At 35.4% G+C, this 17,515-nt stretch overlaps 1 protein-coding gene across 3 annotated transcripts in view; it reads left to right on the forward strand.

Moving 5' to 3' along the window:
* Pxn (Peroxidasin) overlaps nt 1-17,515 on the forward strand; it is a 247,354-nt gene that overhangs the window by 146,105 nt on the left and 83,734 nt on the right. For all 3 annotated transcript variants that reach the window (XM_090371255.1, XM_090371256.1, XM_090371257.1), the window contains 2 exons: nt 13,553-13,822; nt 16,964-17,080. In XM_090371255.1, the coding sequence (XP_090227381.1) occupies nt 13,553-13,822; nt 16,964-17,080 (387 nt within the window). The remainder of the gene's footprint in view (nt 1-13,552; nt 13,823-16,963; nt 17,081-17,515) is intronic.

The following is a 17,515-nucleotide window of genomic DNA, read 5'->3' on the forward strand; positions in this document are numbered from 1 at the left end:
AAATTTCCGCACATCTCTTCTACAACTGTCTTTCCTCAATTTGAATTAATACCCCCTCGGGTTCGTAATTAGAGCAAGCAGAAGAATCCCATCAGAATTGAGCCTGCTCAACCCATTCAAGGTCTTATACACCTCAATCAGATCACCTTGCAGGTGCTTAGTCTCCAGATGCTGCAGTTTGCATAACTTAAGCCTTTCTTGGTAAGAGGACCCCTTCATTCTCCTCACAAATCTTGTTGCCTTTCTCTGTACTTGCTCAAGCAAACTCTACATCCTTCCTAAAATTAGGCCTCCAGACCTGTATGCAGTACTAAAGGCATGGCCTGACCATTGCCTTATACAAAGGGATAATTAATTACCTCCTTTTCCCCTACTAGCAAAATTCCTGTATATCATTGACAACACCCTATGCAGACAGGCTGCTCTGGCAACTTAGCATTAGCATTAGCATTAGTAGAGGCATTTGATGCAAGAAAGCAAGCTTATGCAGCATCAGCCAAAAAAAAAAAAAAAAAAAAAACCACTTCCACTTCACCCCTCTGTTCATTCAAAATACCTGTCCAGCTGAGCCTTAAACTTATTTAGACTATCAACCTCCACCACAAGGGATGGAAGTCTGTTCCACCAACCAACCACCCGCTGTCTAAAGGCAAATTTCCGCACGTCTATCCTACATCTGTCTTTCCTCAATTTGAATTTATGCCCTCTCAGGTGATTTTTCTGAGCTAGAGGAAGAATCCCATCAGCATTGAGCATGCTTAAACCATTCAAGGCTTTATACACCTCTATCAGATCACCTCGCTGGTGCCTAGTCTCCAGACACTGTAATTTGCAAAACTTAAGCCTTTCTTCGTAAGAGCACCCCTCTTGTCGGCACTGCTCAGAAAACTTCATATCTGACTGCACAATTACTCCCAGGTCTCTTTCATTTTCTACCACCCTAAGTGTAGTACCACACAGTTGGTACATTTCTCTGGGGTTATTTCTTCCCTTATGCTTACTGCATTTGTCAATGTTAAACTTCAGTTTCCACTTCTCACTGCAAATCCGCCCAAATTTTCTAAATCCTGTTACAGTAGCACACTGTCATTAACAACTCTGCCAACCTTTGTATCATCTGCAAACTTTGACATTAAGCGTGATATAGCTTCATCAATATCATTGATAAATATATAAAACAACAGTAGGCCCAACACTGAACTCTGGGGACTCTACTAATAACATTTCTTCACGAAGAGCAGCGTCCATTCATTACCACTTCCTGTCCTCTCCCAGTCAACCACCCTTTTATCCATTATAGCAACCTACCCTTAATGCCATTCTGCTCAAATTTGTACAGTATCTTCCATGTGCAACATTGTCAAAAGCTTTTCCAAAATCTAGGTATATGATATCAAAATTATTTTTTGCATCCAGTTCCTTTGTAACCACGTCATAGTATCCAATCAGATTTGTCAGACAAGACTTGCACTTAACAAACCCATGCTGTCCTCTTTGTGAATTGGGGATACATTTGCACATCTCCAGTCCCTGGGGACCTCCCCTGAGTCCAAGGATGCTCTCATAATTAGGGCTAAGGGTTTGCTTACTTCCTTTTCCACCTCCTTTAATATAACTGGATAGATCTCATCCACCCCAGGTGCCTTTCTTATATTTAACTTCAACAATTTCTCCTCCACTTTGCTCTCAGTTATTACAAAATCATTAAGTACCCTGTTACAGTTTGGTAAACATCCAGCATTTTCCTCCCTTAATAACCTCATGTGTGAATGTAGATGCAAAATACTTATTCAGATTATCAGCTATCTGAGCAGGATCATCAACAATCAAACCATCGATATCAAGTGAACCAATCGAATTCATCCCCTTCTTTTTGAAAGTTTATATAAGTAAAGAAGTCCTTGCTGTTTTTTTTAGCATCCTTTGCCAAAGATTTCTCATAATCTGCCTTCACTTGCCTAATCTCCTTTGTGACTTGATTACAAACTAACTTATATCTGCCATAGGCTTCTGTGTTAACTGATAATTTATATGCATCCCATGCATTTTTCTTCTCTGCCACGAGTCTCATTAGTTCATCTGACATCCATTTAGGCCTAAACCTTAAACAATATTTTTTAAATGGCATGAAAGGCCTAGTAGCTTCCACGATTAGTTCCTTGAATGCTTCCCACTTAGAATTTGCCATTGGTAAAGTCTAAGGTAATGTCATCAGTTGGTCCCACTGTACAGAATTTAAAAACTGTCTGAGACCACTGTAGTCTCCTTTACGGAAGCGAAAACCTTTCCTTTACCCCAGATGCTAATTATATCCTTAAGTAAATCCCACATCAGTACACTGTGATCACTGCCACCTAGTGGTTCCTTTATCTGCAAATTTTTAATGCATGAATACTTACTGCTGATAACCAGATCAAGAGTATTACACTCTCTGGTTACTTCTCGAACATGCTGTTGCATAAAAGAATCCTCCAATAAATCCCAAAAGCCTTGCTAGTGTGCAAGTGACTAATCCACAAGTTCCATAAATCCCCAAATGTTTTGTTACTGTGTGAGTGACAAACCCACATGGTTGAGTCAAATAGCTGGAAAGTTAAAATTCTCTCATTAAAATATATCTTATTTACTGGCCTAATCTTTAAAGTATAGTTGTTCATTGTACTTTTCAGAGTCATTAGGCCAGTAACACACCCTTACTCTCATTTTTGTTTTCCTAGTGCTTATGTCATACAAACTGACTGAACATTGCACTGACCACCTCAAATGGGTGCACTGCCTTAAATTTAATGTTTCTTAAATAAGAGAATAACTCCCCTCTTCTGTCCTTTCTGTACTCTCCACATTCAAATTCTAAATCCCTTATGTCATTAGAAATAATAACGTTATTATTTCAAATTGCTAAAAAAAAGTGCTAATTCCAAGTTATTTCAAATTAAGTATAAAGTTTTATTCATTTATAAAACATATTCTGCATTTCATGACAACCACTTTGAATTCATTACTTTCTAATCGACTTGTAAATTTGCCATGTTGCTCTTCCAGTTAATATGTTCAAAAATGTTTTTGATATACTCAATATTTTTTGATATACGTTTCTTCTACAACACCTGTATTCTTAATTTTACCCCCATCTGATTGTTTTTATATGTATATAATACATTTTCTTTGAATGCTCTTAACTGTTATGTTGGAATTTTTTGCTACATAAGGGCCATCATTATTCAGATCTGTTGCTGATTGGTTTTTCTGTTAATTTTAATGTTAAACAAATCAGTGCATCACAAATGCAGTGATTTGTTTAATGTTAAAATTGCACTGATTTTTTACTTTAGCATTTGAATTTAGTTTATATCACATGTATATGAGTACTGTTCTTCTGAAGTGGTATTTGTAATTCTGCTTATTTCTTTACTCTGCTTTTTTTAATGAAAATATGATTCACTCCTCCCCCAAATATCTAGGAACAGAAGTATAATCAAGGTGTAAGGAGTAGTAGTAGTAGTAGTAATAATAGAGGCATGTGATGCAAGAAAGCAAATGCATGACCTTATGTAGCATCAGCAAAAAAAAAAAAAAAAAAAACAACAATTTCACACAACCATTCCCTCTAAAAGTTTGTCCAGTTCCTCCTTGAATTTATTTAAGCTATCAACTGCCACAATGACAGATGGAAGTTTGTTCCAGCAATTAACGACCCGCTGGCTAAAGGCAAATTTCCACACCTATTTTACAACTGTTTTCTCAGTTTGAATCTATGCCCCCTCAGTTTATAATCTGAGCAAGCAGAAGAATCCTATCAGAATTCAGTGTGCCCAATCCATTCAAGGTCTTATACACCCCAATCAGATCACCTCACAGGTGCCTAGTCTCCAGCCACTGAAATTTGCAGAACTTAAGCCTTTCTTGGTAAGAGGACCTCTTCATTCCTCTTGCCAATCTTGAGTGAGAAAGAATGCCATGTACTATGTATTTTTTTTTTTAGTTCCTCTTTAGTATAACTTAGGTTGAAATAATATCATTATTTCAAATTGCCTAATTAAAAGTGCTAATTTCAAATTATTTTAAATTGAGAAGAAAGTTTTATTCACTAATAAAACATTATACAGCAGACTCTCGATTTACCGGGATCAGATTAACCGGGAACCGGATTAACCAGGACCCTTAACAAATCAAACAGCAATAATAAAATTCAAGTAATAACTAGAATAGGTATAAACAGATATTTTGCAAGTCATAAATAATTGACTAGAACCAACGTTATAAGTCGTCGTTGAGAGATTAATGTACCTATTATCTTGCAACCCCCACTGTCTTCGCACCTACCGCTCAAAAGAAAAAAACAAAAAAAGAAAGAGACGAAATGTTTAGTTTGTTTTAGTGCATCACGTCGATTGTTGTGCTCCATCGCATCGCAAAAGGACAAATTTTGTTTCGCTATTTATGTCAGAGATGTTGGAATTTTTTTTTATAGTAAATTTATTTATTTATTTATTTTTTGTTTAGAAATTGCGAAAATGATGGGTAAACGTAAAATAGTTGCACTTTCAGTTAAACAAAGACTTGAAATTATTGAAAAGTTTGAAAACGGTGCATCCGTTAAATCTCTAAAGAACCATTATAATGTTGATGACCGAACCATACGCAACCTTGTAAAAAATAAAGGGAAGCTATTAGATTTAAAATCAACATAGCAAAAAATAAAGGGAAGCATCGTATTGGACACACGAGTAGTACGTGGTAAGTTTTTTATGTATCGCCATATTTTTTACATAGGTTGCTGGACATTTTTTGATATAGTAAGTCCCTGATTTACGCAACTACGGTTTTACATAAATTTGTTTTCACTCAGTTTTTTTTATTTTTTATTCATTGTTTTTTTTTTTTTAAAGATTGTAAAATTTAAAACAATAAAAAAATAATAAGCAATCCATAACGACGATCACGGCACCAACAAATTGCACAAAGTGAGATCAGAGCAACAAGCAAAAAAATAAGAAAGAAGAGAAGATTCTTACAATTATTACAAGTCATATATAAAAAAAAAAATATGACTGAAGATTTTAGTGAAGGGGACATGCACTTCACCATAATAACGTAAAAACCCACAGAATTCCAGCTATCGGTATTATCGCAAATGCAATAAGACCGAGTTTATAATAGATTATGCTAACAGAAAAGCCCAATAAAACGGAAAGTGCAAATTGTTTTTGTTACTTTATGGTAGTGACCTCCAGAAATGTGCTTTAGTAAAATGTGAGCTCGTGCTGGGTGATAATTGTGAGTTTTTGCCTTAACCCTGTGAAGTTCTTTAAAGAAAATTTCATTTTGACCGTTATCATGGTGCCGACTAAGAGACAGCGGTACTAGAAAATCTACCAAAAAAAAAACGAAATCGATCGATTTGGGTCAGAAAATTAAATTAATAAGAATGTATGCAAATGGTCAAACATTAACAAGTATCGTGCTGAATTCAGATTTGTTAATAATAATATAGTAGCAATATGTTACTAGTCATTCCCGAGTTACGTAAAACTTGATGAAGTAAGAAGTCCTGGAACTTATCTCTTAGGTATATCATGGACTTCTGTATTTTTCGATTAACCGGGAAATCAATTATCCGGGATTTGTTTTTTACCATCTGTCCCGGAAAATTGAGTCTACCGTATTCTGATCTATAGAAATAAAAAATAATAAAATTTTTTTTTTAAATATAAAAGTGACTAAAATTCAATAAAATAACTTTTTTTTTCTTTCTTATATATATAGTTTTACCTTCTTTTTACAAAACTACAATATTTCCTTATCACGGCTGGATCTTGCCTTCCTTTGATAGCATTGATCCATTATATTTATATTGTAGTGTAACTGTTTGCCTTGTTCACCACTAACAGAACCCAGTCTATTCAGGAGAAACATCCAGATGTTGATTATAAAAAATGTACTTTAAGAAACATCCAGAAATCTAAAATTTTATAGTCATGCAGCAGTTTTTCTGTTGTTCACAGTTTTCTTTTTTATTATTTAAAACCTGTAAACTAAGGATTTAAAAGACTGCTATCGTGCAGTATTTTTCTAATTTGTAGTCCAATGAAGGTTCCTGTGCATCATTAATTCTGGAAACTTTTCCATTAAACAGTTGAACCTATTAACTTCTTTGTATAAAGCATTCACTAAACTTTATTTTATTAAGCCCAGATTTGTGTGCAACAGAAGAACAAGAACCAACCAAGAATTCACTAAATAATATAAATTTTTTAGTAGTTTACACCAACCTTGCGTTGAAATAAAAAAACAAATTTAATAAAATTAAACTGGTATTACTAATTTACAGTAAATTACTATTTACAATAAGTATATAAAAATACCATAAAATACAAAATATACAGAATTAAAAGTGCTAAAATCTGAAGCTTTCTGAAGCTTCTCATTCCCATTTCTTTTGGAATGGGAAGCTTCAGAAAGCTTCCCATTCCAAAAGAAAGTGTAAGTGGGGTCGTTTGCCCGGATTGTGGTGAATATTATGTGGAGGAAACAAAAACTGCGTCTAAAGGATCGTCTGGGGGAGCACACGAAGGCAATAAGGAATGCAGATTATGCAAAATCAGCCGTGGCGGAGCATTATTGAGAGAAGCAACATCAAATCTCCCCGGATGAAGCTACTATCATCGACCGGGGCACATAGGTTTTGGGACCGCAAGTGGCTCAAGAGCCTGCGGATTAGTTCCACTGGGAGCGACATTAATAGAGATAGGGGTATGCGGATTCATCCCCTCTTTGAGACAGTGATCCTTAGTGGGGATGAACGATTTCACCTGATGCGCTCTCGAGCCACTTCCGGTTCCGCTATACATGAGAACAGTGCATGTGTTAGTGAATCACGTGACGTGTGCCGTGAACCTGCAGTTATTTAAGTTTGTTTGTTTGTTTGTTTGTTTGTTATTTGGTTTTTAGGAGCATTAGCAACTAAGGCCATATTGCTCCGGGATATGCGGTGGTCATTTCCTGACCTTTCCGCATCTTCCGTATTTGGTGGTGACGGGCTCGAACCCCGGTCTAATCAAGAAGCAGTTATTTAAGATTGCACTGCAAAAATAAAGCGTACTGTTGAGAAAGAAGGCAGAGCCTTCGAAAGCTTCAGATTTTAGCACTTTTAATTTTGTATATTTTATTGATTTTATGGTATTCTTTTTTCTTTCTTTTTATATATTTATTGTAAATACTAATTTATTGTAAATTAGTAATACCAGTTTAATTTTATTAAATTATTAAATTTGTTTTTTGTTTTATTATTTCAATGCAAGGTTGGTGTAAACTACTAAAAATTTATATTATGAATATGCCCAACCCCAGAGGCCTATTTGAAGAATTCACTAAATGTTGCAAAATATAAATTCAGTAAAATTTTATTCACTTTATGTGCATTCAGTATTGATTGTGGGGAGATCTTACACTGAAGACTGAGAGCCAAGTATTTTACTTTAAGATATGGGCTATGTTCAACTTAGAGATGCCATTATCCATGGTTCTGCCTAGTTACTAATATCATTAAATTGTATAATACTAGAAAAGGCAAATCCACTATACATTTAAAAATCTGAACCACTGCATCACAGCTGTTTCTAAGCTTTTCGTAAGCTAACAGGTGGTCTCTGTTAGCAAACATATGCTGAACAGTTAATGTATTTTGTCTCAGTGAATAGCCAAGCAGTGCATGGAAGTAAAACTCCCATTTAAAAACAGAATTGTTATGTGTACTTTTTTAACTCTTAAAATACTGAGCTAGCATCAGTAGAGGCATATGTTGCAAGAAAGTAAGCTCATATAGCAACTGCAAAAGAAAAAAAAAAAAAAAAAAAAAACACCCCTTCCCGTTTCACCCATCCATTCACTTTAAATATTTGTCTATTTCAGCCTTGAATTTATTTAAGTTCTCAATTTCCACAACGACAGATGGAAGTTTGTTCCACCTATCAACGAACTGCTGGCTAAAGTCAAATTTCCGTACGTCTATTCTACAAACAACTGTCTTTCCTCAGTTTGAAATTTTGCCCCCTCTGGTGCGGAATCTGAGCAATCCCATCAGCATTGAGCTTTCTTAAACCATTCAAGGCCTTATACACCTCAATCAAAGTTAAACAACTAGGCAACTTGCAGGTATCTAGTCTTCAGACGCTGCAATTTGCAGAACTTAAACCTATCTTGGTAACAGGAAATCTTTGTTCCACTCATTAATCTCGTTGCCCTTCTCTGTGCTCATTCTAGCAGCTCTACATCTTTCCTAAAATGAGGCCTCCAGACCTGTATGCAGTACCCAAGGTGTGGCCTGACCATTGCCCTATACAAGGAGATAATCATCTCCTTATCTCTGATAGCAAAATTCCGTATATCAATGACAAGACTCCATGAGCTACTCTTGCAGCCTGTCTGCACTTCTCAGAAAACTTCATAGCTGACTGCACAATTACTTACAGGTCTTTTTCATTCTCCACTACCCTGAATGCAGTACCACACATTGATACGTTACTCTGGGGCTACTGTTACCCATATGCTGTACTTTACATCTGTCAATGTTAAACTTCAGTTGTCACCTCTCAGCCCATTTGCTCAACTTTTCTAGATCCTGTTGCAGTAGCATATACCGTCCTTACTGTCATTAATAACTCTACCAACCTTTGTATTGTCTGCAAATTTGGACATTAAGCCTCATATACCTTCATCAGTATCATTGATAAATAAAAAAAACAACAATGGGCCCAACATGAACCCCTGGAGAACTCCACTAATAACATTAGTCCACAAAGAGCAGTGTCCATTGGTTACCACTCTGTCTTATCCCACTCACCCATCCCTTTATCCATAGCAATAACTTGCCTTTAATGCCGTACTGCTCCAACTTGAACAGTAGTCTTCAATGTACAAGGGTATCAAAAGCTTTCCTAAAATAAGAGTACAGGTAGTTCCCAACTTTATGAGTTAATTTGTTCCTAGCGAGCACTCATAAAGCAAACTCGTAAAGCGGGAATTTATTTCCCATAGACATAATGTTAAAAACGGTTGTTACTTTCTCAACAATGAAATTAGTTAGCTAATTAGTTTGTTTAAGCCAAGTGGGCAGGAGCAGCAGTGCGTAGCACACGCTTCTTGATTAGACCAGGGTTCGAGCCTGTGAGCCACCAAATATGGAGGATGCGGAAAGGTCAGGGAATGACCACCGCATATCCCCGGAGCAATATGGCCTTAGTTGCTAATGCCCCTAAAAACCAAATAACAACAAATAACAACAGTTTGTTTAAACAATGATTGATTTATCCAAATAAATGAAAACATAGTCTGTAAAATCAAGCAAATTATAATTTAAAGAAATTATTTATGACCTAAAAATGTTAAAGAATGTATATTCATCATCATCGACTAAATGCACACTCGTTGATCACTCATTGTTGGGTCTGCACTCGTTGTTGGTTTGTTGCACAACTTTTTGCACAAGGAGTTGCCTTCTTCAGAAATGCTTCAAGAGGTGTTTGTTTCCAAGATAATCTCTTCTCTTTTCTTTATAAATTTCAAAATAGCATGCATAAGCATTTTTTAACGGCATGCACAAATTGCAACAAACATGATACTCGCAAGTGATATAGCAACTAACACAATTCGCGTGGAGTAATAAGTTTACAAAGCTTAATAAAAAAAAAAAGGAATGAAGAGAAGATTCTGAAAATTGATATGTTTTTTATTTTGTTTGAAGATTGCAGTGAAGGGGAAACATTTCACCATAATAACTTAAAAACCCACACAATTCCAGCTATCGGTATTTTCCCAAATGCAATAACATTGAGTTTACTATTCATTTATAATTAGAATTAGCATTAGTATAGGCATATGATGCAAGAAAGCAAGCTTATGCAGCATCAGCCAAAAAAAAAAAAAAAAAAAACTTCCACTTCACCCCTCCGTTCATTCGAAATACCTGTCCAGCTGAGCCTTAAATTTATTTAGGCTATCAACTTCCACAACAAGGGATAGAAGTCTGCTCAACCAACCAACCACCCGCTGGCTAAAGCCAAACTTCCTCACATCTATCCTACATCTGTCTTTTCTCAATAGATGTGCATAAGTTTGCTTTCAGCCAATGGGAGATTGATTGCTGGAACAGGCTTCCATCCATTGTTTGTGGAAGTGAATAATTTGAATAAATTCAAAGAAGAACTAAACAAACTATTGGAGGGGATGGATAGGCAAAGTGGGTTTTTTTTTTCTTTTATTTATTTATTTATTTATTTATTTATTTTTGCTGATGCTGTGTAAGCTTGCTTTCTTGTATCAGTTTCCACTATTAATACTAATACAATCATGGAATGTAACTTTGCCCTTCCATTTGGTTCTGTTCTTCCTTTTGCCAGGAATGAATTCTTTCTAGTGAATTCATTATGGGTTGAAACCAGAGATAAGGTGAATATAAAATACAATATCCATGTTCTTTTTTTTTCTCTGTAATGAGACCATTCTACATGGAAATCTTACTACTCCTGTGCCACTAATAGTGAATTGTTTTTTGATTATTTCAGGCCTGATGATTAGATATAGTATCGTCTTGAAACATAGCTTTTCATTATGAGTATGTATCAAGGGGTTTTCAATAAAATTATTACTTTTAATTTTGTTGAAATTAATTATCACTTGGTTTGATATGTTTATTTCATGATTCTGTTTTACTTTTGCTGCTCCTTAATAAACTTGAAATTTTTCTAAACAGAAATAGTAGTCTTCATTATGGCTGATTGGTTTGTACCATAACATGCGAAAAGAATATGGTCTGCTCTTTTCTCCCTCCACCCATTCAGTGAGGTGTATGTGCAGCACCGAAAATTTTGTTTTGATCTTCTAAGTATTAGTATTAGAAATGGCCACGTGGTGTAATGAAGCATAGTGCTTATGATGCACTAGCCAAAAAAATAAATAAATACATAAAATAATAAGAAGAAAATTAGAAAAAATAATTAATAAAGGAAAAGGAAAAAACAACCTATGCATTTCTCTGCTCCTGTAGGTAATTATCCAGCTGACCTCTTAATTTCCCCAAGCTGTCAGCCTTTACCACCCATGTAGGTAACTTATTTCGGTAATTTATAACTCCTTGGCTAAAATAAAACTTCCTGCAATCCAGTCTAAATATCACCCCCCATAACTTGAAATTATAGCCCCTAGTTCTAGAGGCACCTCCGTAGCCAGGTGGGCAGGAGCAGCAATGCGTAGCACACGCTTCTTGATTAGACCGGGGTTCGAGCCTGTGACCACCAAATATGGAGGATACGGAAAGGTCAGGGAATGACCACCACATATCCCCGAAGCAATATGGCCTTAGTTGCTAATGCTTCTAAAAACTAAATAACAACAATTTTCACAGTTATAAATGATTCTAGTTCTAGAATCATTTATAACTGTGAAAATTTTGTCCTCATTCATTTTACTTATGCCTCTCAGAGCCTTATATACCTCAATTAAGTCTCCTCTAAGATGTCTAGTTTCCAATCTCTACAACCGACAGATGTAGGATAGACGTGCGGAAATTTGCCTTCAGCCAGCGGGTGGTTGGTTGGTGGAACAGACTTCCATCCCTTGTCGTGGAAGTTGATAGCCTAAATAAGTTTAAGGCTCAGCTAGACAGGTATTTTGAACGAACAGAGGGGTGAAGTGGAAGTGGTGTGTTTTTTTTTTTTTTTTTTTTGGCTGATGCTGCATAAGCTTGCTTTCTTGCATCAAATGCCTCTACTAATGCTAATGCTAATGCTAAAACCCACATATTCGAAGTCTTTCCTCATATGGATGCCCTTTTGCCAATATCACCAGGAAAGTTACCCATCTTTGGACCCTTTCAAGAAGTACAATGTCTTTCTTTAGTTGCAGTCTTCATAATTGAACACAGTATTCCAAGTTTGGTCTAACAATACCTTTATATAATGGGATTATGACATCTTTATCTCTACTAGCAATTGTTCAATAAATCATCGATAGGATACCATGGGCCTTCCTTGCAACCTGTGTATGATGATCTTCATGTCTGACCTTATTGTAACACACAAGTCCCTTTCCTCCACTACCGGCTTTAGTTCAACTCTGCAAAGTGTATAAGTTATTTTGGGGTTACTGTTCCCCCAGGTGTAATACTTTACACTTTGCTGGATTAAAGCATAACTGCCATTTTTCTGACCATACCTGAAGTCTGTCTAGGTCACTCTGAAGAAGCTGAGCTTCTTCAGAGTGACTTAGTATCCAAAAGCAGAAATAATAAGCTTGTTTAGTCATTTTTGTTATAGAGTGACACTGATTTTGTGTAAACTGTTCAGACATTACAAAAATTTTCTAATATAGTTACAGTGATACCATTTTCTGATATTGTCAGAAACCACTTTATATGAAAAAAAAACAAAGATAACAGAACATAAAAATTGTTCTCAAATGCATATAAATGAAAGGTAATCTACATGAACAGGTGCTCATAAAAAAAAAATGATGCCTTGTAATTATGAGCTATCCTCCTATAACCCTCTGCTGTTTCGTTTACATTCAGTAAATGATGTTTATTTCCTAATGTTATGAAAATTATTTTTTTTCCTAACCTGTTATATTCTATAAAATTTAGTCCAGATTCAGAATTATCATAATAGAATTAAGTTAAAAAGCTAGTTTCCTTTTATGTTGTCAAAACCATGTTGACCAGTGCAATTATTAATAGCTTTATATACACTTTTTTGTGAAGATCTTTTGTGAGAAATAAAGTTCTGATGGACAATTATTTTTTATAGTTCTTCACTCATTTTATTTAAAATTCATTAACAATTCAGTTTCTAATATTTTTTTCAGTGTTTTTTTTCAATATATCAAATGATTAGTCTTTGATAACCTTTTGAAAATTTATAAATTGAGATTGAAGTATTTTGTGTTAAAATAATTTTATAATTGTATGAGAGTTGAGCATAGTGTCATTCTGTAAATAGTATTGAGCAATCTGTTTACTACTAAGTATATTGCTCTCATACGTCACACAAGTTGCTTTGCTCCCCTTACCTAGGTTTTGGCTCTTTTCTGGAGCCCCATCAGTGGGGAAGTGGACATCATGAATTAGCTGTTTGTGAATTAAACAGTATTTGGTAAAACTTTGAAGAAAAGTTATTCCTTAAATTTATTTATGCCTAGTGTTATGATGGGTTTACTATAGATGAGTTATTTATTGATGGAGCTCTTAGTGGTAATTACCTTATAACTTTTTAGTTGTTTAATAAAGGTACTGAGTACAGTAAGAAATAGGATATGTGGGGGAAAAATACAGAGCAGAAACTTTTTTTTCTTTTTCAATTAATTATGTGTAGTGCCTTGCATAATATACTTTTTACTCATTAATAATGTAAGGTAGTTTCTTCTTTCATCATTACTTTTTTAAAATAGTATTAGACAAGTAGGACTTAATGGGGAAGTATAAACATTATAGTTACAAGATATATTTAAAAATATCTAAATCTAGGTTGATCCTGACTGCCATTTATACATCTCTGTCCAGCCAAGCCCCAGTTCACAGAGAGTCCAGCAGATCATAGTGTGCCTGTTGGAGCCACAATAGTCTTTCCTTGCAGTGCTACTGGACATCCAGACCCAACCATTTCTTGGACTCAAAATGGTCATCCTTTGCCTCAAACTGCCAGGTATCAAGTGTCTTCCACAGGAACTTTGACAATCCACACAATTGAAAGAAGTGATGAAGGATCATATCGCTGTGTAGCTTCCAATGAATTGGGAAGGATTGCAAGTAATGCCAGAATTACTGTTCAAGGTAAGTAGTAGAATTCATCTTTTGGTTTAAGATTCAAACTTAGTATAGTAGAGTATTATTTATTCGATGTTCTTGCTTAATGTCATTTTAATCCATGTTGCTTTGCTGTGACATTGCTAGCCCATTAGAGATTAGTATGTATTTGCTTAATAGTGCAATATTTGTCATTAATTACCAAGGGCCAGTTGCAAGCAGTGCAAACCTTTTTATACTTTGAGTAGCATAAATGTTGAGTCTGTGGGTAGTACTGAATACTTATGTCAGTATGCATATAATCTAGTATAGTCTTGTTCGTTATCATATAGGTACAGACTTGTAGATAATGCATTGTTATGGACATCATTGTTTATCCACTTTAAAATGCAGTTTTAACATTTCTGTCTGTAATTCATGATAAATATTCTGCCAGAGATGGTCCATAACTTTGGGGGAGTTTATACAGAATATACATAGTGCCTTCCCATTGTCTTCTGGGAAATGGGAAGTCACTGTGCATACAAGGAAGACAGTGCATACAGGGCTGTAACCACATGTGATCAAACTTGCAAGGAGTAAAAACTTTTGGAATAGCTATTTTTGTGGGGGATACTGCTCTTTTTTTTTTTTTTTTTAAATGAAAATCTCAAACACGACTAGCTTTAGAATGTATAGTACTTAGTACTGCTTAAGCTGAAGGTTGAGAAGATGAAAGAAGATACTTGTTGATATTAGACTTGAATTCCTGTAGATTGCAATTTTCAGAAAATACGTATGAAGGAAGGTTGTTCAAGAAAACGGAAGTTTATTGAATAAATGAGAAAGAAGAAAAGTTGGTTGCGCGAGTTTGAAGTTGGACAGTAAAAGAATATTGACTGGTTGCGACACGTGTTAGGACTGCCAATTCAGACGAACAGTGCCCTATAGAGAACAGTATCTATATAAAGAACTGCATACCATTTATATAGAACAATATCTATGTAAATGGTATGCAGCAGAAACAGAATGTCTACTATGAGCCAGAGAATGGAGAGACCATGTTAGAGATGAATAATTAATTAACCTAACTGCCCTGGATATGGGAACAATATTCCATGGTAGGATGAATTTGCAATTTGTACACAGTGAACACGACCTTGATTAGAAATCAGTGTTATCAAAGATAAGCATAGGAGTAGAAGAATACTTTTTTTACGAGTATAAGGCAGGACTGAGTTTTAGAAGGATTGAAATCAACTAAGTTATCTTTGCCCCGCTGGAGGATTACCTGGAGATCAGCTTTTAAGAAACTGTTAGTGGATATTCAAGGAGTTGAAGTTGTTTGTGAAGGGCAAGGTTTCTCAAACTGAAAGGTGGAATGCAATGTGCTATCATCAGCAAAACTATGGATAGGATTTCCGGTCAATGGAAGAAGGTCATTAATATACAAAAAGAAAAGAGTGAGAGTTGGAAGAGATGTGGGAGGATTTACCAGAGCTTTGCCCTAGAGACTAAACATGGGATCCACCATTTCAAGCCTTCAATAAGCAAAGTGGTGGTATTTCACAGGTTGATAATAGTCATCTACCACCTAGTATTGTCCGGTAATGCCTGGTGTGGCATTGGCAACACACTTCGAGCCTTGCTTACATTGATTCATACCTGGATGGTCACCTCCAGTATACTAGGTGCCATATTTCAGGACTTGCACATAGGGGTTATACCCATGGTTACCAACAATTCTGCCATCATGAAGGTGCAAAAGCAGAGGATTTGGCTGTCATAGACCGACTGGACTTTGCCAAAATTAAGTCAACTTGACTTGAGTGTCACCCAAATATCAGTTCCATCAGTGTTTTAGATTCTCAGATAGCAAGCACAGCTTGGTACACCTGAGAAAATGTCTGTGACAGCCTCAAGGACTTGAGGCTGTCACAGACATTGAGACTAGCTAACTCAAACCTGAATGAAAAGGCAGGCAGAAATTCTTCCATTCTAGGATGGATGGGACTTCAACCCAGATCCTCACAATTGGATGCTGACTAAGTTGCTACTATAGTGACAAGGAAGTTGGTGTCTATAACTTGTAACTATCACTTCACTGTTTGAGTACCCATGGTTGCTGTCTATGATTAGCAACTATCACTTCATTGTTTGAGTATCTAGTTTGGCAGTGGTGTACTGTATATGGTATATTATAATTTAGTTCTTCTATACTTCATACAAGTTAATGACTTCTAATTCCAAACTCTTGTATAACACCCTGAACTTATATCCATATTCCTCTGTTTATATTTGGCATCTTCTTTTAGATCCAAAAAAGTCAATTAAATACACTTATATCATAATTTCCACAGGTGTACATAAAATATATATATTAAAAGAGTTGCAAATTATGATGATGCACATTTTTTATTTTTGTTGTTGTATCACCAGATGTTTTATTTTGTCAATTTTTCTTATGATATTCAGCAAACAGATCTGCAAGATGCTTTGGAAATGTTCTTGTTATACTTCAGGCTATGGCCAATTACATGCCTTCAGATAACTGAATTAAAATACTAGGATCTATGTACTTCTGGCTTGATGAAATGATTTTATTTGCATAATTTTTACATGTTCCCTATCCACACAAAACTAAAACATTATTGTAAGAATACGGTACATTTTACAAACCTGAAACCACTGCCAGGTGATAGAGGATATCTTCAAGTTTTTATTCACCATCTGGAAAATGTGCATGCTGCAGTAGATGACAGTATAGCAGTAATCATGGTGGAATTTGTCCTTTTTTGTGATGAGTTGATTGCAAAGTGTATAGACTTCTCTCTTTATTGGAGAAGCTAATCTCACTGGCTTCATTTATCTGGATATGTTACAAAATTTTGTTATGCCTCAACTGAGGGATGTCAATGATCATGACTCCAATTTTTCAATGGGGCATAGCAGCACAACTGGGCCCCGACACATAAGGGACCCCAAAACGAACCATGCATTCACACCCTCAGATACTGTTGCACAGTCCTGCGAATACCTATAATTAAAACTTGAGGAGATTCTTTCTCACTTTAACATGGTTTCAAGTTTGTAACATACCCTATTCACAGACAGACAGATATTATATTCTTTCTTTATTGCAGACAGTGTTTGTCTGTCTAATTTTTATTTGATAACATCTCTGTTTAGCACCCCCAAAATTTGTTGAACGACCTAGAGACCAATTGATCATGGAAGGTAAAGCAGTTGAGTTCATTTGTGAGGCTGATGGATCCCCTAAACCACAAATAATTTGGACAAAAGAAGGTAAGATACTGATGTAAAATTTCACTTTTAAATAAAATCATTATGAAAATTTATAATTAAATATTCATGAAATGGCAATGGAAACGAGTGCTCAAATTGGTGCTTAAATTTCCAGAATGCCATTCGGATTGATGAGATTACTTTTTTTTTTTAATTTAGCTCAGAGAGAAATATAATGATTATATTTTATTTCAACACAGACAGTGAAATATACTTCAAAAAGCAGTTTTTATCTTGGAAGCCTTTGGTTCCTCCAATGATAGAGACTGATTTTCGTTTGTCTTGCAAAGTTTAGTCCTGGCCTTTGCTCATATTACAGATAAAACCATTATTCATGGATCTGCCTGAATTGTGAATATCATTTTAATATAGATGGCATCAACAAAAGGTTAATCTGTTATTTATTCAAAACTTCAGATGCCATCATGACTGCTG

This window comes from Mastigoproctus giganteus, chromosome 4 (genome assembly GCF_048544385.1).
Source record: "Mastigoproctus giganteus isolate SK-2022 chromosome 4, ASM4854438v1, whole genome shotgun sequence".
Lineage (NCBI taxonomy): Eukaryota > Metazoa > Arthropoda > Arachnida > Uropygi > Thelyphonidae > Mastigoproctus > Mastigoproctus giganteus.